Source organism: Anabrus simplex, chromosome 1 (assembly GCF_040414725.1).
Source record: "Anabrus simplex isolate iqAnaSimp1 chromosome 1, ASM4041472v1, whole genome shotgun sequence".
Classification (NCBI taxonomy): domain Eukaryota; kingdom Metazoa; phylum Arthropoda; class Insecta; order Orthoptera; family Tettigoniidae; genus Anabrus; species Anabrus simplex.
In genome coordinates this window covers 513,165,462-513,192,695 of record NC_090265.1, presented here as the reverse complement: position 1 = coordinate 513,192,695, position 27,234 = coordinate 513,165,462, and the positions used below count along the sequence as shown (strand labels likewise).

The 27,234-nt window shown below is 38.8% G+C and overlaps 1 protein-coding gene across 1 annotated transcript in view; it reads left to right on the top strand.

The window, feature by feature from the left end:
• LOC136857049 (nucleolar protein 11) overlaps positions 1–27,234 on the top strand; it is a 124,046-nt gene that overhangs the window by 64,803 nt on the left and 32,009 nt on the right. Inside the window, exons 5-6 of the mRNA XM_067135407.2 lie at positions 14,691–14,858; positions 20,628–20,949. Of these exons, the coding sequence (XP_066991508.2) occupies positions 14,691–14,858; positions 20,628–20,949 (490 nt within the window). The remainder of the gene's footprint in view (positions 1–14,690; positions 14,859–20,627; positions 20,950–27,234) is intronic.

Genomic DNA, 27,234 nt, shown 5'->3' with positions numbered 1-27,234 from the left:
GGGTTTGAACTCCACTGTCGGCAGCCTTGAAGATGGTTTTGTGTGTTTTCCCATTTTCACACCAGGCAAATGCTGGAGCTGTATCTTAATTATGGCCACGGCCGCTTCTTTCCCACTCCTAGCCCTTTCCTATCCCATCGTCGCCATAAGCTCTATATAGACCAATGGTCAAGCATTTTTAAATTCAGACCTTCATTATTAGAGAAGTCTTGCTCATGAACAGATTAGATTTTCTTCTGAAGATGCAGAGCAAGGTTCTCTGTGAAATATAAACAATTTTAACTTGTTTCCTTGACATGGCAAAAGCCAAAAGTCATGTTGTCATGTTTACAATTATGGGCCCTGAAAGCTTCAGTCTAAATATCAGAAGCCTCTATGGGGAAAATACTTTTAAGAAGGCTTCTAAATTCAGCAAGTTAAGGGGAAAGAAATCTATTTTTCTTTCTTCTTTATGCTTTCTTACGAGATGCCAGGACCATAATATCATTCCCATCTGTGTTAAGTTGAAGGATGATGCTAGGAGAATATATCAGCATGCTAGCAAGGCTTGTATGATCGGGAGAGAGCATCACACTCTTAAGGAATTAGACTCAGTCTTCCAAGAGTTATTTTACTTACACCAGCCTTTAAACAACACACTTTTGCAGGAATTGTGGTTGTCTTTAGATCACATTGCTGCTACACAAGCTGAACACAGATTCAACCAGGTGTTCTCATTCAGGCAGATTAAGTTCCATCAATTGGCTCATAAAGAACCAATCTCTCGCACGAACCCTGATGCTAGTAAAATTGTCGTCAATCTTTCCAAGAAATACTTGAATGAGAACCAAACAGCAGTTCTAGCCAGGGGACTTAATTTCGTTTTTGCTTCCTCTAAAATTCCGACTGAGGAGTTAAATACTTCCGTTAAAGCAGCTATCCACAAACTACGTCAGGATGAGGCTGAGGAGGTATGACACGAGTGTGTGAGATTGATAAGATCTGCTGTTGCTGCTGCTGCTGATGATGATGATAATGGTAATGATCAAGTCGACGTCGACTACTAGGGACTGCATGGATGGACTGACTCCAGATGTTTTGGTCGTCAACTATATATGTCAGATCCTTCAGTGACATGTTCATGTTAGTTTTAATGGAGTCTATCCATCTCAATGCTGGCCACCTCTCCACCTTCCAAAGCATTCCAATGAATGAGAGTGTCGCATAATGTGTCCAAAATATGACATCTGTAATCTTGTAATGAGTGTCTCAAGAGGGCAGATCTGATTTGATCTTTTTAATGACCCATGCATTTGTCTTCTTGGCTATCCAAGGGATATGCAGTGTTCTTCTCTAACACCAGAGCTCAAATGCATCAATATGCTTCCTATCTCACTTCCTTATGGTCCAGCTTTTACAACCATATGTAGCTATGGGAAAGACTAATGCCTTAACCATTCTGACTTTGGTATACAAAGGTACATCTGAACACTTGAAGATCTTATCCAGGCCTTTGAATGCTGCTCTTCCATGGACAAGTCTTTGGCGAATTTCTGTGTTACAACAATGTACAGATTTATTGCGCCATGCATCCCAGTGGACGACTAAATGAAGTGAAGGGTACTACCTACTTTCCTTCATCCACAATACCACAGATCAATTTGCCAAGATCCTCCGCAAGCACAATATAAAAGCAGTGATTGGCACCATCACAAAGATTGCTCACAGTTTAGGTAAAAGCAAGGACAAATTGCCCCCCACTACAATGTAAGTAACTGCGTTGTGCTTCATAGCAGCTGAAAGGCTTTGTTTGTGTGTGGGTGTGAGTAACATAGGTGGTAGTTATGAAACTCGTGGAATTGTATGATGAATTTGTAAGCAGTATAGTATTTTTAGTGGTGTTTGTAATGAGTTCAACTATGAAATGATATTATTAATCTTTCCAGGAGGCATATTCTGCTGAATTACCTTGTTTTATACAATCACGGAAAGGCGAGACATTTGCATTCTGTTCCATGTGCTTGTGTGATATAAACGTTTCTCACAGAGGAAGAACAGAATTAGTAAATCATATAAAATCTGTTGAACATGTCTCCAATACAAAAAATTTAAGGATGGCAGTCAGAAAATTAATTTGTTTTTTACCTCTTCTGGAGCCGACCTTGATATAGTAAGAGGGGAATTCTGGTTCACTTAATTTTTAATTGAACATAATATCCCATTAGCTGCTGCCAATCATGATGGTGCTCTGATTAGGAAAATGTCTGTATGTAGACGATTTAGCTCTACATTACAGCTCCAGAAGGGTGGTGTTTGCTGAGAGACAGCTACAGCCAGCTATTAACCGAGTCGACAGATGGGCCCTGCAACATGGTTTTTGATTTTCAGTGGCGAAAACCTTAGTTGTACACTTATGTCGACATCGGCTTGTGCATCATGAACCAGAGCTCCTCTTGCGAAACAGTGTCTTACCAGTGGTAGACACCTACAGATTCCTGGGTCTCCATTTTGATAAGAGACTAACGTGGCAGCCCCACATCCGTCAGTTGAAGGTTGCCTGCATGAAGAGACTTAACATGCTTAAGTTTCTCAGCGGCATTTCTTGGGGGGCTGATCGTGCGGTGCTGCTACGTTTTAACATGGCAGCGGTCCTCTTCCGAATTGACTATGGAAGTGCGGTTTATGGCTCAACATCAAAATCTACACTGAACCTTTTAGACGGTATTCACCGTAGTGGAGTTAGGCTGGCAACGGGAGCTTTCCGTACTAGCCCCATTCCCAGCCTACTCGCTGAAGCGGGAGATCCATCTTTACGTATAAGAAGGCAGCAGTTACTTCTCACGTACGCTGCCAAAATTCGTGAAATGCCGCTACATCCAAGCTACCAATGCATCTTTAGTACCCAATACCACCAGAGGTACCAAGACCGGCCGAATGCCACATGGCCGGTTGGGTTTTGAATTGATAGCTTGTTCACAACTTTTTTTTTTTATCCACCTTGTTGATACATTAGTTGCTTAAGACAACTTGTTAGTTAATAGTGGTACATGTTTCGTATTTTTGTAACATCTTCAGCCACATAATAACACTGTTTAGATGAAAAAATGAATACATTGGCAAAGTTTACAATGCCTTGAGAGAAAGTGTCCTTAAAAATAGCATAAGAAGATGAAATGACAACATTAAAAACAAAATACTCATGAAAACATATATAAAAACTTTTTACCGTTGAAAGCCTTGTAATCTAGCGATTGTCAAGGAAACACTTGTACAATAGTCCACAGAGAATATGTCCTGATGAATGTTCTTTTCTTAAAAAGTTCAGGTTTTTTAATAATATTTTTTGATTATTCTTAAGCCAATTTAAAGTTCAGGTTAAACATTTTTTATATAATATTTTTTGATTATTCTCAAGCCAATTTATAATTAAAAATCATACATCTTTGTTAGTAAATGTTGACATGAAGAATTCTAGCTTTCGTAATGTGGCTCCTATTACTATTGGAGATGATAATATCACTATTTCCTAGTTGTTATTTCCTTTAATCCTCTCCTCTGGAACAGTTTCTCTTGTCTTTTTTTATGGCCTGGTGTCTGGTGTAGGAGTGATGTGTTCTTTCTTGTTCGCGTACTTGAGGAGGTGGAGGAGCAGGGGATATTGACGTGTCATTAACTTCCTTGTTGTCACCTTCTGCTTCAAGGGGGGAGGAATACATTGTAGGGCTATTTGAAGGTGGAGAGATCCCAGTTTTTTTTTTCGTAATCTTTTTCAATTTTTTTCAAATACACCAGAATTTGATCATATAACGGGTTCTTATATTCTATAGCCCCATTAAGGTTATCATATTTCTTAATAAGTTGGTCTAGATAAATGTATAGACCTTCATATGTGTTCATTAAGCTGCCCTTTTTTAACTTATTTATGATGGTGAAGTCTTGTTCTACGTTGGTAAATATATGACCTGTGGCAGTCATGTGTGTTCCCCTAGCTGAGAATCTTCTATGCTTTTCCGCATTTACATGTTCTAAATATTTTAAAATTGCGGCCGGATTTTCCTAAGTATGTATTCTTGCTTTCAGAGCATGTAAGTTTAGATATTCCTGAATCCAAAAATTTATCTTTTTCAGAGAGATATACTGTATCATGTTTGAAAATACTCTGTTTCATGTTGTTATTAGTGGAAAATGCGATTCTGAATTTTTTTTCTCTTAAACAAATTTGTTATTGCATGTATGTTTGGATTATTATACGTTAATTTGATGTATTTCACAGTTTTACTAGATTAGATTGCTAATTTAGATTGTCGCTTCTCCAAAAAAAATTTAATTATTTTATCCATCATGTTATTGTTGAAACCATTAAACAGGGCTTGTTGTTGGATAAACGATAGTTCTTTATTCCTTTCTGATTTGGACAATGGTATACTAAACGCTCTGTTGGTGTAACTATAATATGCTGATCTTTTTTGTGCCTCAGGGTGTAACAAGTTGTACCTGATAGTGGTTGGTGTAAAAGTGGATTTTCTGTATATTTTGAAAGAAAATTCTTTTTCTTCTCTCGTGACTACGTCTAGAAAATTCAGATATTTACTGCCAAGTAAACACACCTGCTAGTGAAAACTGAAAAGTAGGTTTATGGGTTTTTTATATATATAATCGTATAAGTTTTCGGCAACTATCAGACAGGAAAAGGCATGTAGTGGTGATTATTGTTTAAAGAGGAGGACTGCGGAAGAAGAGCCGTGGCCATAATAAGAGCCCTAGTATTTGCCTGATGTAAAAATAGTGAAACTACAGAAAACAATCTTCAGGGCTGCTGATGATGCGTTTCAAACCTACGATCTCCATAATGGAAGCTACATCTATATGGCCCGTACAACACACTTGGTTACACATTACTATTGCTTCATCTTCCCTTCATCGAAGCTACCGTATTTATGGGTAGATTACACTCACTGTAACAACGCTACACTTCCCCGTACGGTGGCGTGTCGCTTTAGTGTCGATAATATTATGAGATTTAATTTCCACCTAAAGTGATACTCTTATCTGTGGGCACATCATGCTTATGCTTAGCCATATTTGAGTAATGTGTAGGAGGACAAACAGCTGACTGACATTTGGCGTGCGCACAGATGAATTTCATTGGTCGCGACAAGCAAAGAGTTGCATGAAAGACACTTCTGTCTCTATTTTCAAACCAAAATTGATACTTTAAGCGATGGCTAGTTAAACATCTACTGAACATTGTTTATGCAATGGAAAATCGTGCTCAATTTAGACGTCGTTTAGGTAGACGTCATCGTTTCTGCAATCGGCCCAATCCATTTTAGTTACTCATATCACGTCATTCGTTTCATCTCATTAATTCCTCTGATGAGGTCGATGCCAGGAAGAGCATACGGTTGTAAAAACTCGCTACAAATATCCATCTCACTTCATACTCGACCCTCTATAGAATAGGGATAAGGGTATTGTATTATCATATTATGCAATATTAATACAAAGTAACTCAATGGCCAGTCACTTTTCTCTGTCAGTTGAGCAGTAGGCCTACCACACAGAAAACTTGATCACTGCTTTCATTTTAATTGTCTTGCGTCGCTAACTTCCCTGGTACTGGCGTGTTGTCATTCCAAATGACGTCATCTTCACTGCCAGCTCATCAGCTATGCACTACAATCGTGACCGAGAGCATCGAGGTCCCGTCTTTTTGAACCTTTTAAAAATATCTTCATTCCTGACTATAGAGTCCAAACTGTGTGAAGCTATTCCCAAATGGTTGTTGTTGAAAGTGTGGCAAACCACCAGCTGATAACTAGCATATGTTACAAGTTGTATTTTCAAATGTAATACATAGTGACTGGAAGCATTCTTTTGATAACAGCGGCTGTTGAATGCCAGACCCTTATTTTTAAGTATATTTCATGCGTATTCTTTACATTTATCACACCAGTATTTACCTAAACAGCTGTAAATGAGATAAGAGGGACCGCATTGTTTAGGTTGGGTATGGTATCGCCCGGATAGTGACAAAAATTCCACGACGGAAAGAATAAAAATAAATAACAGGACGGTTTGCCGCATTTATGGATATCTACAGGTGCAGTGGTAATGAGTTTTATTATCATAATGTTTAATTTTGTATGTTCATTGTCTTTTTATTTTTTATTAACGCGTACCCTAGTGTGTTTTGTTTGGCATCTCTGAAAATCGTTGAAAGTAAGTGGGGACATAAAACATCGATATTATTGTTATTATTTGTTAGGTACATTGGCAAGTAAAACAGTTGTGATTGGATTGTTCTTATCAAGTTTTAAACCTACTTCTCTCCCAAAAAACTGTATATTGGCCCGAGTTACGAGATATTAAACGATCACTTTGTTACTGATCTCGCCTGCCTATATTAATAGTCGTAGCAACAACCATGAATATTTCTTAACTAAAATAAAATCGTTTCCTCATCCCAAGGTGGTGCAGCTCTTTTTTTTAGACAGGCTCCCAGTGGAAGGGAGTTGCATGTACCACTTTTACCGCAAATCAGCCTTCCTGCCATTCGTAAATCTGGCAATACCATACCGGGAATCAAACCCAGGCTCCTGAGAACGGCAGCTAATTGTGCTAACCATTACGCTGGCGGACATTCTTAACTACAAAACACAGACGTATGTACGTGACTGATGTACGTGACTGATGTGTGCTTGCAATGCGCGGGTCAGACATGAAACTATTCACCTATTTGTGCAATGTCATCAGAGCTGCAGTAGGCCTTCGCTACAGAGGCGGATATTTCTTAACTACGAAACACGGGTGTACCACATGACTTTGAAGCGTGTTTTCATTGCGTCGGTTGTACGGACGAAACTATTCACAAATATGTGTGATGTCATCAGAGCTGCATAAGGCCTTGTTCTTCTCTGATGAATTACGTTGATGGGTCTTGTATGCGAGATTTATTTTTTTCATTTTCTTCGTCTCGAAAAGCCAAGGGGGGTCTAATACACCAGTTAATATGGTATATGTTAGCCAATATTCCGGATGCTGAGGCTTCCATTGAGAGGCTTTCTTTCCAGTAAATTTTATTATTAAACGTAAACTAATTTTGATTTAATACAAATTCTAATACATTAATAAAATCTTCAGTATCCGGTATGCTTATTAATTTATTCTTCATTAAATTCTTCCTAATGATTCCTTCTATTGGAATGTTTGTATACATGTTGGTTATCTCAAACGAACATGTTGTGCGAGATGGTCTAAGTTTAAAATCTTTAGCTAGATTGCAAAAATCCACTGAGTTTTTGATAGGTGTTTTACAATAAAATATGTATTTACTTGATAAGAAATTATGTACAAACATAGAAGTTTTATAAACGAGGCTATTTTTGAAATTTATGACAGGTTTAATTGGTTCTCCCTATTAATGTATTTTTGGCAGTGCTCTCGCAGTCGGGAGCCTAGGGTTCATGTTTATTAATGTTTGTACATCATGTTCATGAAACAAGAAAGACGTTCTTTTTAATAGTTTCTTAAGGTCCCTTTGAATACGTGATGTTGGGTCTTTATCAATTGTACTAAACGAATTGTTATTTAAAATGTTTCTGTTTTTTCAGTATAAACATTTCTATCAATTGCTACAACTGTTCCTCCTTCATCTGCTTTTGTGATTATTAAGTTATTTTGCTTGATTTTTTGCTTCAAGTTATTTCCTGCCTTACTTGCACCTTGAAGTGATTGTAAACCTTTTACTAAAATAGGAATTTTCTTTTCAGTTTCATACCTTATGTCATTCTGTAAATCTACGGGTAGTTTCTGTACTGCTGTTTCTTTTTCTGCTATTGTGGTGATTAAATCATTACTTTTTCTCTTGTAAACTTTGTCAATGTATTAATTTTTTCATCTAAACAGTGTTATCATGTGTCTGAAGGTGTTACAAAAATACGAAACATGTACCACTTTTAACTAATAAGTTGCCTTAAACAACTAATGTATTGACAAGGTGAATAATAAAAAAGACTTAGTTCTGAATCTGTTAAAGTGTGATACGGACCATGAGTTAATTTTATTGATAGCTTGTGCTGTGATTTAAATATAGATATCGGTGGTTGTCTTGAACAAACTTTAAGCGAGGTACCTCCGTGGTTAGTTCCATGACCAGATATACGTCTAGATCTACTCTGTGGACCCAAGGTGAATACGTATTCCTCCATTTATCGGAGGCATTTCCAGGACTTTGTTCACCAATATCCGGCTGCGAGACATATCTTCATGGATGGTTCTAAAATAGGAGAAAACGTTAGTTGCTCGTTCGTCTTCGATGATATGAGCGTGAAGATCTCGCTTCCTAGTGTATCTAGTGTGTATACTGCAGAGGTTTACGCCATTTTAGAAGCTCTGCAGTTTGTTGATGGTTATGAATTTCATGTTTTTGGTCCGTATTGAACAATATATAAGTAATAATAATAATAACTTAAATGTTTCCACCTTTTCAATACAATATATTCACAAATTTACAAAATTATACGGTACTAGTTTCGACCCATCTAGGGGTCATCATCAGCCGTATTGAAGCAAAGATCATTTGTGGCGAAATCCTAAGACAATATTATTTTAAAGAATAACAAGTGAAATGAGATGTTATGGTAATAGTTAATAATACAAGGAATATACATAATAAGAGGTTTTTAACAAAGAATAAAGTATACTGATTTCCATGATTATAATTTTTACAACACCCCATTTATACTTTATTCTTTGTTAAAAACCTCTTATTATGTATATTCCTTGTATTATTAACTATTACCATAACATCTCATTTCACTTGTTATTCTTTAAAATAATATTGTCTTAGGATTTCGCCACAAATGATCTTTGCTTCAATACGGCTGATGATGACCCCTAGATGGGTCGAAACTAGTACCGTATAATTTTGTAAATTTGTGAATATATTGTATTGAAAAGGTGGAAACATTTAAGTTATTATTATTATTACTCTGCAGTTTGCCCTGGGTGATGAAAGAAACCACATTCTTACTTCTACCAACTCGTTAAGTTTTCTGCAGTCTATTGAAACCTGTTTCTCGCAACACCCAGTGGTGTAGCAAATTCATGACCTTCTAGCCAGGTTAAGTGACTCTGGCACCAGAATCACTTTCGCGTGGCTTCCAAGCCATGTTGGGATTGCGGGAAATGAACTTGCGGATGAAGCCGCGAAAGAAGCGGTACTTCTACCTCCCAGACCTGTGAATGTACCTGCTAAAGATATTTTTTCTCAGCTACATCAAACCATCTTCGCGTCCTGGGAATCATAGTGGCTAGCTATCCAAACTCCCAACAAGGTGAGAGCAATTAAGAAGACAACCACCATGTGGCGGTCCTCTTTCTGGCCTTCATGGAGACAGGCCATAGTAGTGTGTAGGCTGATGATAGGTCATGGACGATCTATGCACTCTTATCTCCTAAAGAGGAAGACCTCCCCCAGTGTGTTCTTGTGGTGCCGACTTCACTGTGGCCCACATCCTCACAGAGTGCTTCGATCTCTTTGGCCTAAGATGGAGCCTTGGCCTGCAGGAAACACTCAACGCATACTAGCCGATGATGCCACTACCGCTGATCTCGTCATCCGATTTATGTGCGACAGTGGATTAATCAAGGGTATATAAATTACATATGTACTGTTATTCAGGGAACGCATGTTCCCTTTTGATTTGTTAGTAATTTTTTGGCCTAATTCAATAATTTTTTGTTTATTTTGTACTGCGTTTCCAAATTCCTTTGTTGAATAAATATTTTTCTTTTATTTTAAATTTCTTTTTCACAAATTTTTTCAGAGAGGTTGATTACCTAGTTGTACTTCCTCTTAAAACAAAAATCACCACCACATTTCCAGGTTCAGAAATTGCAAAAAAACATATGGCTGTGGTCGTACAAAAACCACACATTTTGAAAGAATTGGCTACAGATTCAAGAAGTGAACTTGTTGGTTACATGCAACGTGAACCTTTTTTTTAGCTACGCATGGGAGCATTAATAGTAATGCTAAGCTTTACCCTATTGTCGTCACCTGTTTTGTGGCAAAGCAGGAAAGGAAAAGATAGCTCAGTGTTGTCTGTCCTAGCCGTGATGGGTGATTCAACAGGACATAATATTGGTAATTTGGTAATTTCACAGTTAAGAGTGGTACAAAATACCAATTCAGAATTGTGTAGCGTTCTGTTCCAACAATGCTCCAGTCATGATTTTGAAAGAAGAATGGAGTTGCTCCTGTTTTAAGGGAAGCACAGTCATCTGTCTTCGTACTGGGTTGCTCATGCCATTTGATTAACTTGGCTGCTGAGAAAGGTGCAAGCAGTTTGCCAGTTAAAATTGATGAACTATTAGTCGACATCTTCCATTATTTAGAAAAGAGTTGTAAGAGGAAGGAACGCGCTAAGAAATTCCAAGAGCTTCATAACAAGGAAACGAAGAAGATACTGAAATATGTTTGCGCAAGATGGCTATCGTTAGGAAGGTGTCTGCAGAGGCTGTTAGAGCAATGGTATCCACTACTTGGTTTCTTTTAAGATGAGGTGCTTTTTAATGCTCAGTGTGCATCAGCTACTAGCTTAACATCATTTATGATCCCAAAAGCCGAGCCTGGTAGTTCCAAAGACCATGAAAAGAGGAAGGCTACTGAGTCGTCAAAATTGGTCGGTCCAGAAAGATTTGCATGTGTCTCAAAATGTGACACTCCTGTGTTAAAGAATAAGAATATTCATGAAGATTTTTTTTTTTTTTGGGTGGTTCTTTCATCGGGCTTAAATAAGGCTTCATGAAGAAAAATTTTTAATACTATCATTCCTTTATTAGAGAATCTCAGAATCTCAGTTCTACACTTCAGAGTGCTTCTCATCGCATTCATATACTACTAGAACTAATGACGAACCTGTTAAAGATTTTTTAAACCAAAAGTGATCAAAAGTTCCCTTTTATTAAAAGTTCCATACCGTTCTATTGGGAATCAGAGCGACAATGATGAAATAGTCATTAGCATTGAGGCAATGAACTTGGTGAAGAAACTTAATGAAAATAGAGATAAATCAACATTCTTTTCATCTGCCTGGGGTTACTTCTGCACAGCATGTGATTATTTTATTAACAAGTTGCCTCTCAATGATGAAGTACTGAAACATGCAAAGGTTGCAGATGTTTCAAAAATTGAAGATGTGCAGTTTTCTTCTGTGCAATTCTTTATAGAAAGATTTCCATCATTGCTGCCGAGGAAGGACAGTGAGTCGGTTGAGGATGCAATGAATATGCTTCAGAACCAATTTGTAGCACTTCAGATTGATGACTGTACTACTGCTGAGAGTGAGAATCTGACAGATGACACCAAATGGGCTTGCTTGATGAACATTCGGCATTGATATTGACTTAGCAACAAAATTACAAATTCATGAATATCTGTGTTATCATAGCCAGTGTGGTAAGAAAGTAAAAGACATAAATGATTGGAAATTTAATTCTATATAACTTTAGTTATGTAGTATTTATCGATAGGACCACCAATAATAGAAATATTTGAGAATTAAATTTTAGTCTTTCCCCTAAACTACCATTTCACTCAGCGGGAATAAGATTATTTATAGTCTAGATTGTAGTGGCTCATTCCCCGACTTTACATACCAATTTTTATTAAATTCTCTTTAGCTGTTTTTTGTGATGCGTGTACATACATACAGACTGACAGAAATTACAGAAAAGTAAAAAGTGCACTTCCTTGTTACTGTGGACATGACCGATACAGAAATATCATTCTTTTCAAATTCTGAGCAGTGTACAGATAAAACTCTTATTTTATATATATAGATGTAGAGATGAAAAGGTTAGCACAAGATAAGGTGTTATGGAGAGCTGCATCAAACCAGTCTCTGGACTGATGACTCAAACACAACAACACAACATCCTTATAGGAGCTAAGATAGTGCTGTCACCTTCCACTCGGAAGGCTAGCACACAGTGAGGCATCTTGTGATGAACAAGAGTACCACTTACAATAGACCAATGGTCAAGCATTCTTAAATTCAAACTTTCATTATTAGAGAAGTCTTCCTCGTGAACAGGCGAGATTCTGTTCTGAAGACGCTGAGGAAATTTCTGTGCGAAGTGTAAAGTATTATATCTTTTTTCTGACACAACAAAAGCCCTAAAACATATTATCAAGTCTAGTAGAATATTTATTTTTATTGTGGTGATGATTTTCTGGTTAAAGTTAAGGTACAAAGGTTGGGTGTAATTTTAATTAGATTTGCTATAGAAGCATGGCTGGAAAATGTGAAAAAAGACTACAGTGAGTGAAACAGGTTATGATAACATCCTTCCTAGAAAAGAAAATGAGTAAAAGAAACATGAACTTAAGTTTGTATTTGTTGTGATTTTTATGTTTGTTTTTTAGTTTACTTATGTTTTAAACAGTATTTAAATACAGTACTTTGATTTTAATACGTAGTGTGTGTTGTATAAAGATATTGTAGGCCTAATAACTAAAAAGAATTAAAGCTTTATAGAGTCTTTGTATGAATTTTGCTGTAGTTTATTGATAATCTCTAATAGTAATAATCATATGGCATCAGGTACTGTGTGCAATCATTTTAATTTGACATCATCTGGCTGCTTTCTCATAAGTTTTGAAGTTGAGTTTTACTCTAGGCCTACTACATGGCACAGTAAACCAAATCTCTCTTGGGCATCCGTGGCTTAATTTGATACTCTCTGTTATCTGGATTATGTGTTATCTGGACCACCCGGAACCACATTAATTCAGATATAAGAGGGTTTACTACAAATGCATTGCTTTCCATATAAAAGTTATAATTTAGAAAATATAACATGATTTCAGGTCAGTGTTATTTCCATTTGCATCTATTCTTTCCTTTTTTAAAAAAAAAGTCGTTGTAAATAGGACTACAGAGGGGTCCAGAAAAATGCAGACACTCTTTGATAGTTAATATCTTTGGAACAGAATGAGATATCATTGCAATTCTTGCACAGTTGCGTAGTCCATTGTTTTTTCAACAGATGATGAAACTCATGTGAATGGTGCAAAAATCTTGGCGCGGTTTTCCAGCGGATGACAGTGCAGCAATGAATGAAGTAAAATTGTCGTTCGAGCAACACAAGGCCATATTGAAGTGGTACTGGAAGTAGGGAAACATGATGGAGGTACAACAGCAATGGCATAATGTATACAGAACTCGGCCACTAACACGTACAACAATTTAGTGTATTCGGGATAAATTTGAAGCCGACGGTACTGTTCAGAATGAGCATAAGAAACGTCTGACCGACCAAAAACATCAACAAGTCCAGCTTCCAGCACTGCTGTGTTGTAACATTTTACTAGGTCACCTCAAAAATCTGTTAATCAGGGTGGACGTGAAAGCGGGGTAAGCCGATCAACCGTAGGACAAATGCAGAAGGCTGCGAAGTGGAAAGTGTACATTCCAAGATTGCTCCACGCTATGAACTAGGACGACCCGGATTGAAGGATAGAGTACTGCGAGTGGTTGAAGGCATGCTTCACAAGGATGAACAGTTTGCAGGAATGATTACCTGGTCTGACGCGGCGTAATTCAAACTGAACAGTACTATAAACCGCCACAACTGTGTATACTGAGGTCCTGAAAATCCTCACGCTCACATGAATGAATACGTTAATCTACTCTGTGTTTTTGTGTGGTGTGGTTTGTCATCACACGGTTTGTTTGGTCCATTCTTCTTTGAAGGTACCATAACTGGTGAGGTGTATCTGCATGTGCTGCAGACATCGGTTTTACCTGCCATCCAGGAGGTGTTTGGAAATGCAAGATTTTACCTACAACACAGATGGCACTCCGCCTCATTACCACAGAGATCTTAGAGCCTACTTGGATGAAAATCTACCTGGGTGATGGATATGTCAAAGAGGAGCTGTTGAGTACCCACCACGGTCTCCAGACCTTACACCTCTTGACTTCTACCTATAAGGGACCTTGAAAAATGAAGTTTATGGACAGAAGCCAGCTACACTGAACGAGCTACAAGAAAGCATCGAGGCATCCTTTACGGCTATCACACCGGCAACACTGACAGCCTTAGTTCGGTCAGCAGTTCATCGGCATCGACGTTGTTTGTCTGCTAATAGGGGTCACTGTGAACACACAAAATAACCTCCCCCCACCATGCAAGAATTGTACCAGTATGTCATTTTGTTACATTAATGTTGACTATCAAAGAGTGTCTACATTTTTCTGGACCCCTGTATTGAAATGAATCATTTAAATACAAACCAAGACAGTTCTTAATAACAATATTAATAAAAAATAATGTTATTGGTTTTATGTTTCACTAACTACTTTTACGTACTTTGGAGACACTGAAGTGCTGGAATTGTGAGCATCTTCAAATACCACTGTACTGAGTCATACTCAAACCTGTGAACTTGGAGTATTAAGGCCAGCGCTCTACTGTATGAGCTACTTAGCCCAACTAAGGCAGTTCTTGTTATGCAGTTAAAGAAATTAAATAATTAAAAATAGCATGATAATTGTGTGAGCATATGATTTAGACAGGAAGTGGTTTTGTATTATTGTATGATCATTTTACTGTCTACAAGTAGTACTTGTAATAAGCTTTATTACAATGCCAAGTTGCTTTTGTTATCAAATTGATAAAATGTTCTTTTTTATGTACAGGGTCTGATGGGCAACTGTTCTCTTTCCCTTTTCTCCCCATGGTCCAAGAACAGTTTCCTGGATCTGCGTTACTCACCGTGTCAGCCCTTTGTTGCATGAACCCCGTCCAGATGGTGACTTTGGAAGACAAACATCTTGCTCTCTTTGGATCTGATCCTGGAGAAGAAGGTATATTGAAGCTGGTTTATTATAAAATAATGTGGGGATAGGATTATAAAAAATAATGAAGCAAGTACATGGTAGCAAGCACACAGCTGCAAGTTATCAGAAAATAAAACTGCTGTTCTTGAGTGAGAGATGAGGAGCACTCTAGATTTCTGATATAGTCATAGGGAGAAAAAGTTTAATGTGAAGGTGATTACAAAGAATCACTGGAGCATATAATCTCTCTTTGTAGGCTCTTCATCCTTTTCCATTGATGGAGCCAGTAACTGAAGTTTATTATTTGTGGTATCTAGCCCATATAGTCTTCATGTCCTTGCTTCAAAAGAATGTTCTCTCTCTCTCCAGTATACAAGGTGTTTAAATATAGGTGTTCGATATTGCAACAGGGTCTAAATGAGAAGAAATGTTCATATAAACATATGTCCAGAAACAGATACCCATTGAGATATGAGCCATTTGATTTTTGTTGCGTATTTACACATCAGACAATGGACTTTATCCTACCAGCTACTTCTAATGACCACATGACTGTCACACAATGGACTTCATCCTACCAGCTATTTCTAATGACCACATGACTGTCACACAATGGACTTCATCCTACCAGCTACTTCTAATGACCACATGACTGTCACACAATGGACGTCATCCTACCAGCTACTTCTAATGAACACATGACTGTCACACAATGGACGCCATCCTACCAGCTACTTCTAATGACCACATGACTGTCACACAATGGACGTCATCCTACCAGCTACTTCTAATGAACACATGACTGTCACACAATGGACGTTATCCTACCAGCTACTTCTAATGACCACATGACTGTCACACAATGGATGTCATCATACCAACTATTCTAATGAACACATGACTGTCACACACGTTGCACAGAACACGCATTGTACAAACAGCCATCAACACCACCAACCAAGAGCTGTGATGATATCATTCGGTCTGTTTGTGGATGCCATCTGCACATTACAAGAGATGCTCCATATGGTTACCACGCATTTGTACACATGCTTCAGCTCTTCTTAGCAAGGAATTCCGAACGCGTCCAGTCACGCCTGGCTGCTCGCGGATGTGAGCACATACATTGGTCACACGCTCCTGTAACATCTGAACATTGTTTATGGGTGTGGCACACACCAATGCCTTTAAATGTCCCCATAGCCAGAAATCCAATGGATTGAGTTCCGGCGAACTGGGAGGCTGTGCTACTGGACCTCTCGACCAATCCATCATCCAAGAAGCGTTTGGTTTAGGTATTGTCGCACGATGCATAGAAAATGCGGTGATGCCCCATCATGAATAAACCACATGCATTTGCGTTCTAGAAGCCTAACGTCCTCCAACAGTCCAGGTAATTTATCACGCAGGAATCAATGATACCGAGCACCTGTTAATCTGTTCGGTAAAATGCATGGCCCTAGTAGTTTGTCACCTACAATTCCTCCCCACACATTGAGACTAAAAGGACCCTGATGCCTTGACTCCCCTGACATTTCGAGGATATTCATCTGCCCACACGTGCGTGTTGTGGTAATTTAAGATGCAATTTCTGGTGAATCCTACCTCGTCCGTAAATAAAATGCAGGCTGTAAATCGTGGATCTTCCGCCCTCTGGCTTAGAAGCCCAAGGTAACTACACTACTAGGTAGGCTACTCCGGCGGTTGAAGCTCCCATTGGCTGGAGCACTATAACGTCACGCAATATGAGCCATAGCGAGTAAGGTACACAGTCGCACTACAGCAAGCCTGTCAATTCTTGCGCCTGAGAAACATCTTCCCAATCTTTCATCAAATAATAATCTAGTTTAGTCCGATTCTATAAGTAACAGTACTTCCAATAGATTTAGAAACAAGATGAGTGAAAATGCATTAAATTTCGTCACTTGCTGAGCAGGTAGAACATCAACTATCAAATACACGACATATAATACAATAAGAAATAAAATATTGCCATGCAACTCAAAATGATTCTTTCCTGATGACGTAAATATTTAGATCAAATGGCATAGGAAAATATGCATCATATCGACATCTTGATGGAATTATATTAAAGTATTAAAACTTACATGTCAGGACACTTAATTAGTTGATGAACCAGCCCAAAGATTAGCCTTCTTCCTGGAATAATTTCTCAGTGTTAGCTCCTTACTCTTTGCATTTAAATGCCATATCCTAATAAATGTCCTGGTCCTTACGTAGACAAATTATTTTGTCATGCAATACTGGAAATTTTGACTTAATAATAGAAATAAGAGTTTTCATTACGTTCTTGCATCTGTTATACAGTCTGACCGTGAAACACGCCAAATGTAATTTCGAACTGGGCTATGGTTTTTAATTACTCATGACTGGGATGTGTGAGGCCCCCTTTTGAAACAACCGAGATCCATTCACAGGTCTCTTCTCGCAGCAGTGAAGAGTTTTCTTTCGAGGCACTAAGAGTTTCATCAATCAAGCGACACTTGAAAGCGACATAACCTGCGAGGTATTTTAGGGAATCTTGGGTGGCATCCTTCCCTCCTACTGACTGACATGAATTTTTCTCCCTTACCAACTTGGTTTTGACATCCTCGACAAACATTTCAGTCTCTGAAGATTCGTCAAGTGTCAATACACAGCTCATTTGTGACAAAGAGCATTAAATTTTCTTCGGACTCGGGTTCCACAATACTTGTTGATGGGTCATTGAAGTTTTCTCTGACCGACGTGCTTCCAGACAAAGGAATCAAATTTGCATTTCCCAATAATAACAGCACCCTATTTCTCACTTCAAATGAAGTTGGGTTATAAAAAGCTCCCAACCCACGAACACGAGAGAAAAAGTTTTCCGAACAATCCTGGTTTGGACGTGGTGTTGGTATGTAACAAATACCTTGCCCTTCCAGGTTCTCAAAAAGTCCAAGTAAAGACTTAATTAAAATTACAAATCCCTTCTGAAAATGTAGTAGACTGTTTCTTTTGCCAACCCTTATTTGGGAGATAATGTCCAGAAATCTTTTCAGGATGCCTTCTCGGCTGTGAAGATTAAGTCCGTAGCCACTTCTCAGTGGAGTTTTATGGTCCTTGGGGATTCTTTTAATACATCGAATACGTCATTAACCAACTTGAAGAACTCACTTTCATGGTCTTTATGCAGGAAGTATTTAACTGCCTTAGCAGTACGCCGAGAAAACAGGTGTGCGGCTAATCGTACATTTTGATGAGATCGTCCAGTTACACTCAGGTGAACATCATTGATATGATATGTTGGTGTTAAGCCCTTCACTTTGTTGTACTAACAATTCTTGTATCACTACTACGTAATTCAGTTCCGTCGGACAACACAAGACCTCCATCTACGAAATGGTTCCTCAAAAGCTATAAAAGATGAGGCACATCACAGAAAACCCACACTTTTCTTAATTTGTCCACGAGATTATAAAAAATCAGTGTTGGTCATATTTACATGCAGCTCTTTCCACACTTTAGCATTTTTCCCTCCCATATCACATGTTACGGCAACCACATTAATGTGGCAAGCTTCAGTGTTTGTTATAATGTCCTGCAGAAGTTCGGCCATCATAGTCTTGTCAAAGTCATAATACACAGGTTCTTTCCATTGAGAAAACAAACCTCGAACCATGACAACAAGGACGTTCCTGTATGGACCCAGTATTACATCATCCGTTGAATCATAACAAATGAGAGAGTCATTATTCATCTCATCAAAACTCAAAACAGCATATTTTTCCAGGCCTTGAAAATTTACTGTGCGAGACTTTAATAAATGGAGCACTTCCTTCAAAATACCAGGTCTGCATTTCAGTTTCGTATCCACTTCTGCAATGTTGATCTAGCAGGTAAAGGCATGTTTCTCTTTCTAAGGTATGCATAAGCCTTCTTAGAAAGTGCCCTTAATGCAAGAGCACTCGCAATGTCTTCTGAGGACCACTTCCCACTTTTCTTCCTGGTTACAAGACACCGTATCTGTCCCGGTGTAAAACATTTTGACAGTATTTTCTGTACCTCTTTTTTGATAACTTGTTGTGTCACTTTGGGTGGTGACGGTTGTCTTTTGACTGATACGACATACTTTGGACATCTACATTTCTTAAGTGCGTCTTTTGTAGCTTTCAGCGTCACCAACGTAGCAGCATGCTTCTTTTTTAATGCTTCGACTTGTCTTTGTTTTTCTGTTTCGTTGTCATTATCTTCGATTGTGTCTGTAATAGTTAACTGGCCGAGTTTCCTCTTCTTAGGGGATAATGCAGTCAGAGTACACATCACCCGTTTCCTGATATTTCGACCTTCGTGCCGCATATCTCATTCAATGGAGACCTGTGGGATGCCAATACATACGTGCTTTCGAACAGTGTTTTGGACATCACTAGGCCAAAGTTTTCAAAGCAGCTTATACCATTAGATTAGAGGACATATATGGAAGTAAAGAATACATACCTGTGACGTAGTTTCACTTGTACTAGGCCATCCATGCCAGTTGGGAATAAATTGAGATGGTACAGCGTCTGGGCATAATATTTTCTTGGTGGGCAAACCTAAAAGCTCATTTTTCATATCTCGCTCGTAATCTGTTGGAAGGAAATAAACAGAACATATGCGAGAATTGTCCGGATTTAACTTATCAGTTCGCTTACAGCAAGAAATCCACTAACGCTTCAACTTGTGTCATTTTTTGGAAACCTGTGATACATAACACCGGTACATTTAAATCCATAATTACGACACTGCGCCACGGCACAATAAATACGACTTTTAAGGTTTCCACTCATCATTACTCTGCACAGGTTCACGCCAGACCAAAGCACAAAGCAGAACTAACTGAAAAGATCGGCATAGAAACACGTGTTTCATCAGCAGGACGGGCAAGTGCTTTCTTCATATCACGTGACGTTACGCAGAAGGCGGCCAGGGAGAGAAACAAGTGAGCGCGATGCGGGGAGACACTCCCCTGATAGAAGCCATTGCCAGAATTGTGCTCTGGCAGGGTGGTCATGAGGCCAAAGAACTTGCACACGTTGTGCATGGTACGGATACAGTAACTGCTCATGTAGAACAAACCACACAAGAGCATGGTTGATACCTTCAGCAGCTGCAATTCTTCGTACACTTGTTTGAGAATCACATTCCATGTGTTGCAACACCCATTCCTGCATTTCTGGCGTGCGAAAGGTATGTGGTCTATCGCAATCCGTTGTCCTGGCAGCAAGTCGCTGGAATAGCTGAGCGAAAATCTTTTCTGATGGAATGTTGTGGTGTGGATGTCATTGAGTGTCCATGATACAGGCCTGTCATCCACTACCATTGGCTAATCCATAGCAAAAGACCATGTCTGCCATTTCCCTCGAGGAGTACCCCATTACATTGTTTACGTCTTTCACACAGCACGGGACCACTAGTCGTTTGGGTACAGCACTGCACTGCCAGCACAACCACATACTATAACAGAACATCAAACTCATGCAATGACCTTCAACAGAAAGACACACTGCCAGCACAACCGTATGCGATGACTGAACATCCTGTGCGTGCAAAGACCTTCAATGGGAAGACGCCTGCACCACCAAACACATCGCTACTCCATGCGGGTACAATGGCGCAGATCTCAACAGGCATTTATTTCCGGACTAATGTTTATAGGAACATTTCTTCTCATTTTGACCAATCTCAACCCGTGTTGCAATATCGGACACCTTTATTTCAACGCCCTGTTTTTTTTGTTGGCAGGTGAATTTTATTTTGATATTGCTCTTATAGGTGCTACAATGCTGCTACTGAACCTTCAGTTCCGCCTAATTCAATCACGTCTGCACTTCAAGCTATATTCAAAGCCACCACGGCTCTTCAAGGTGAGAGCCAATTTGCTTGTAGCTGTTGGTAACAGTCTGGTAGTTGTGCCTTACAGACTGGACACAGAGAGACTGGCATCTCTCATAGGATCTCACACTAGACATCCTTGCATGGAGCACGCTATTTGGTTCAGTGGTGAATCAGATGACATGGAGGTTGTCGAGCAGGTTCCTCATGAGATCAAGGAGCAGATCAGCAGTCTAAGGCGTACTGGATCCTCAGAAGCTGCGTAAGTGAGTTTAAAAAAAATTCGAATGCAGTATTACCCCTCTTTTACACTTCTCAAGGGATCCAAGGAATACTAGTGTAAATGGGGGTGAAGTGTAAATCATGGGAAATAACTTGTACAGTACAACTTCTTTTATACATCGTTTATACGTTTACGACGATTTCCGTGTTTAAAATTGCAAGAAATATTCTAAGCACAAACTTACGACTTGCACTGTACTTTTCTTGGAAATCATCCTCCAATGTGTACAATGGGTAGCGAGAGCTATTTTCGAGCAAAAGATGTGAAGTACCAAACTATAATTATTCAGTTGCGTGCGTGCGCGTGTTTGTTTGTTTGTTTGTTTGTTTGTTTGTTTGTTTGTTTGTTTGTTTGTTTGTTTGTTTGTTTGTTTGTTTGTTTGTTTGTTTGTTTGTTTGTTTGTTTTTTCAGTTGTGATTAGTATCATCAGTAGTGACCATGGATGTTAGGGAAGGAAGTGCAATATGATTGCTGAAAAATTGTGTATTATGAATGTAGTGAAGGAAACGAGTTGAAGTTGCTAAAAAATTGGGGATAGCTCCATCTGCTTTCAATACGTTAGTAGCTAAGGCAGCAGAAATTGAAGGAAGCGTGGGTAATTAGATGTTACAACGACAAATAAGTGGACATACTTTAAGGGCGGAAAATACAAACATCTGGAAGATTGTTTATTACAGTAGTTCAGTCAATATAAGGCGAAAGGCATTCCAGTCAGCGGACCAATGCTTTGCGAAAAGGCAAGTGAACTGGCGATTAGGCTTGGGGTTATGTCGGACACGCTACACAAAGTTAAGGTTGGGCACGGTATCGGGGTCACAATATGTGTGTTGGCAAGGGAGTGGTGACAGTGTTCTGGCACACAAAGGACATTATCCTCATTGACTGTCTGGAAGTTGGGGTCACAATTAACAGTGCAGCATATGTGGCAGCCCTTTAGCGCTTACGTCGTGCCATTGAAAGCAGCCAGGAAAATGGGCTAAAGGTGTGCTTCTGCACCATGACAATGCTCGGCCCCACACTAGCCGCAAGACCACTGCTGCCATTGATCAAATGGGATTCACGGTGCTGCCACACCCACCATACTCTCCCGAATTGTCACAAGTGATTATCACCTGTTCGGGAACATGAAGCAACCTCTATGTGGTCGCCGTTTTGCGGATTTTGCAGAACTGGACACAACTATCAAGGCATGGGTACACAGCACTCCGAAAGAATGGTTTCAAGAAGGTCTGGAGAGACTGACACACCGATGGCAAAAATGCATATAGTTACAAGGGGATTATGTTGAGAAGGTGGACATAACAACTGATGTGTAATATACTTCATTTGGGTTAAAAGAAAAAAGTAAAGTGTAAAACAATATAGTATGCCCTTCGTATCTTCTCCACACTAGCCCTTCCCATGAGTCCCAACAATTCAGCCTTTGTCACACCTGGATCAAACTCAATTCCTTTCTTCTTCAGCCATTCCTGTACATCCTACTTCTTTTCTTCCTGAACACAATGATAGGCAGCATTGTGCGTTATTACTACGCTCCGTGGAGTTAAATTTGGAGCAAGCCACTCGTTTATCCACTTAGAAAAATTATTATAATTCATATCGTCATGATAGTCCCCAGTCTTTAGGTGAGACTTATAAATTAAAAGGGCATTGGGAACAAAACCATTCTCTTCACCGTGCACTTAAATAATTATTAATCTGTTTACCCTTTCCTATGAAAGAAAAAATCCGGGAACAAATGAACCATCAACAATTAGGCTAAAAATCACAAAAATGAAATATGTAGGATACTTATAATCTTACAAATGCCCCTAAAGCAAACCAAACTGCAGCCCCAATGGGCCTTCCGCCTACCAAGTGACCGTCATCGGTACGAAGGCCTGCGTATTACGAGGTGACGCACGGTCAGTGTGACGAATCCTCTCGGCCGTTATTCCTGGCTGTCTAGACTGGGGTCGCCATATCACCATTAAATAGCTCCTCGATTAAAGGTACCGTAACCGTAGAATGACTGAACCTGGAACCAGCCCTCATATCCAGGTAAAAATGCCTGACCTGCCCAGTAATCGAGCCCGGGCCATCCGGGTGAGAGACAGGCAAGTTAGAACGCGGGGCTGGCTTCAAACGTTTACGCGACTTAAAAATCTCGAAACTTTACATTCAGTTTTACCAGGGAAACTTCATCAGTTTCCTCTGAAAACTTCGTCATATTCCTTTGAAAACTTCTTTCAGTTCAGCAACTTTGATCAGCCCAACTTTTCAAAAAATCTACTACCCATAACGTCAAACCAAACAACAATCGACCACAAGTAGTTTTTCATTCTCTAAACTAATAAAATAAAGCACGTTAGATACAAAAGCGTCCTACGTGATGGCAAAATCCTTTTTAATTTTCCATTGTAATTTGGTCACCGGTATACTATTCCAAGTCAGTTTATGGAAATCTTATATCGCGTAAATTAGGCATACATCAACTTTTAAAGGTTATGTTGAACTCGAGAATATGGTTTTGAAAGTATCAGTCCTTCAAGTTCTCAAATTCATTATATTTAGTTCTGCCCGTCACTAATCACAATAAAATTGGAAAGAGAAAAAATATCATTAACACTTCCAAAATTACGATTATTCGTGACCTTGAGCTCAGCTGGAAAGCGCGCTCGCTGTACAAGTCGGTACGAGTGCGAAATGATACAAAAATTTTAAATGTAACGTGCGCAAATAAAACTACTGCGGCTTTTATAACATTTTAACACAAAAATATGAATTTCCCAGTCTTATATTAGGACGAAAACAGTAATAGGCAATCCCAAAACCTTCCATGGCTTTATGTATGTAAGGAACAACATCTGTTCTGGTCTCGATAACATAATCGTATACGATAATATTATTAAAATACTAAATTTGTGTTACTTAAGAAGGAGCAGTTTCAATTCCTGCCTGAAAGCCTAGTGACTATACAGTGCCCTGAGGGAAATGCCAAAAACCTGTTCGGCGATACACTCGGAAAAAAAAAAAATTAACATCTAACCCTGGACATAATGTAGACGTTTTACAAGTACGAACATTTGATGAAACTCGTTCCGTCTTAAAATAAAGCTGTCAAAATGCGCCCTGTCTCCTTCCAATTGTTGTGGGCAATCTCTGCTTTATAATTTCCGAGGATTCTCTAAACAATACTACCCGAATGCGATGCTATGATGATCACTTATGCAAGTTCACCGCCGATCACTTTTTTAGTACAGTACTTCTGCAAATTATCGCAATGACGGGACGTCAACACCAAGATCCTTAAGTATGCCGTAACTGTCCTTTCATGAGATACAGTTTCTAGAAAAATGTGTGATCGAGAATTTAGTGTTGATGGGACTGAAATTTCTGGACAGTTGATCCGGGAAATCGTTTCTTCGAGGAACGGATTATGCGGGATTTTTACAGCATGATTTAATTAGGATGCTCGCGGGACCATGTAATTTTAACGAATAATATGAGAAAATGTAGTTTCCGGGAATGTATAATCGAGGTTCTACTGTACATTTTAACGTAAGTTCCCAGATAGTGCAATTGCATTGAAATTCACCTTTGGTGAAAGTAAGTGTTCCTATGTGATTAATCATGGTATTGCACCACATTTCAGTGAGTTATTAACAAACAATTTGAAAACTTGTGAGGGCTGTGTAGTTTCTTTTGATGAGTCGCTCAATAAGGTAACACAACAAGGACAAATTGATCTCATTGTCAGATTTTAAAATTTTTTTATATAACAACACTCATAAAGTGGGTTCTAGATATTGGAACAGTGTTTTTCTGGGTCGTGCTTCTGCCTAAGATCTGCTGCAGAAATTTAATCATGGACTGCAACCTGAGAAGCTGAAAAACAAAGAATAAGTGATGAAATAAGAAAGTTGAAAGACGAAGAAAAGGTTAAAGGAATGCAGTCACGAAAATGGGAAGTCAGAATTGAAGATAAAATAGGCCTACTTGAAAACAGAAAAAATTGTGTGTAATTTTGTTGTTGTGCTGCATTTTTTTTTTTTTTTACATTATTACCAACATTGTGTGTACATTAGTAATTTTAGAAGTAATACTTTCATTATTCATGTATAAATAAAATATATTAACATATATTATTATCTGGCAGATCATTATTAAATTATATGTACTTTACTGTCCGGCTCCATGGCTAAATGGTTAGCGTGCTGGCCTTTGGCCACAGGGGTCCCGGGTTCGATTCCTGGCAGGGTCGGGAGCTTTAACCATAATTTCACTGACACAGGGGCTGGGTGTGTGTGTCTGCTTCATCATCATTTCATCCTCATCACGACTCGCAGGTCGCCTACGGGAGTCAAATCAAAAGACCTGCATCTGGCGAACCGAACTTGTCCTTGGACACTCCCGGGTCTAAAAGCCATATGCCATTTCATTTTCATTACTGTTCAAAATGTTGTATTTCCTATTTGAGTAATAAGTATTGTGCACAGGTGTGTGTTGGACAGCTAATGGGGGTGGAGGAGGCTGTTAAAAAATTGTGCAAATGCCAAATTTTTGTCAGGGAAATACAATATTTTGGTCAGGGAAATTAGTTTGACTTTCTGGCTGGTAACCTTGTCTTGTGTCTATAAACAAATTAAAAACAATAAATACTGTATACTATTATGTTTTCTTCTAGTGTGTAAAGCATTACATCGCAGTCTCATGACTACATGTTTCAGAACTTACGGTTCAAAACTGTTTTTGAAAAGCTGGGTTGGGAAGTAGTTGTGATCACAACAGCGATATCATCGATAATAATGTTGATCTTCATGATAATGACGGTGAATGGGGGAAATTGAAAGAGGAGGCATCTGTCGAGGATTACATAAATTACATAAATTTTTATCCTAACCTGCAGAAGCCATGACTGCCTATCTCCGAGATAGTTGAAGATGCTGAACGGGATCTGAACAAGGACTGTAATAACGACAATGATGACGCTTAAGAGCCACAGCCCACTTCATTGAACTTAAATTATGCTCTACCGGGCGAGTTGGCCGTGCGCGTAGAGGCGCGCGGCTGTGAGCTTGCATCCGGGAGATAGTAGGTTCGAATCCCACTATCGGCAGCCCTGAAGATGGTTTTCCGTGGTTTCCCATTTTCACACCAGGCAAATGCTGGGGCTGTACCTTAATTAAGGCCACGGCCGCTTCCTTCCAACTCCTAGGCCTTTCCTATCCCATCGTCGCCATAAGACCTATCTGTGTCGGTGCGACGTAAAGCCCTTAGCAAAAAAAATAAATAAATAAAAAATTATGCTCTCAATGCTCTGTGGACTATCCAACATGTTGTGATGCGACATAATGTTTCTGAGGAAATACAGTAATGGCCCATTTATGCTGGTTTGAGAATATTGTTCATGCCATGGTTGCAGCCAACAAAAAACAAGCCAGGATAAAGGACTACCGTATGTTGTAAAGTGACTCTTTCCCCTTTCTTTGTATTATATTTTAATTTTATTTTTTATCTGGGTGCATTTCTTTTGTGCTTGTATTGTTTCATATTGGATTCTATATTTTGCAACTTATCTCAACTTCATATTTACAGACTTTCATATAAGCATTTTTCACACTTCTAATTTTTTTTCCTTCAGTCCCCTGAAAAAACATATGAAGGAAGTTTTACTGTATATGTAAAAATGCTCTGGAAAAGGAGGGAAATGTTACACAAATGCATATGATTAATTTATAGAGTATTGCAGTCTTAATTATGTTACTTATTTCAAATATGGATAAAATGTAAATTAACTGTTGATACTATACTACCGTTGAAATTCTTCTTATCCACTGACCAGGAGAAGGATACTGGTAGGTAATTAAAATATTGTGTAATATATTCTTTTAATCCAGTTAGCTTTCTTAGAATAGGATTATCTAGGATGCAGTACATTTTCTTTCTCTGGATGGAACATTTTAATTACAGTTATTGTATCTTTTTACAACATCAACACACATTTATTCCAGATGGAAAACTAGACAATCACTGCTTCCTACCAAAGTAGTCCAGAATCGATCTCTTTTTACACTTATTTCTAATGTCCTTTTATTGTTTTTCATGTTCATGAAGGTTATGAAATTTCTAATGTCCTCTATTTGTTTTTCAAGTTCATGAAGGTTGAAAATTATTTTCACCCACCTCTAAAAATGACAGATATCTGCATAAAATGTCCATTGCTGCACTTACTTCAGGACTAGTAGGCATCACTTCACTACGCTCACCTTCTTCATTGTCACT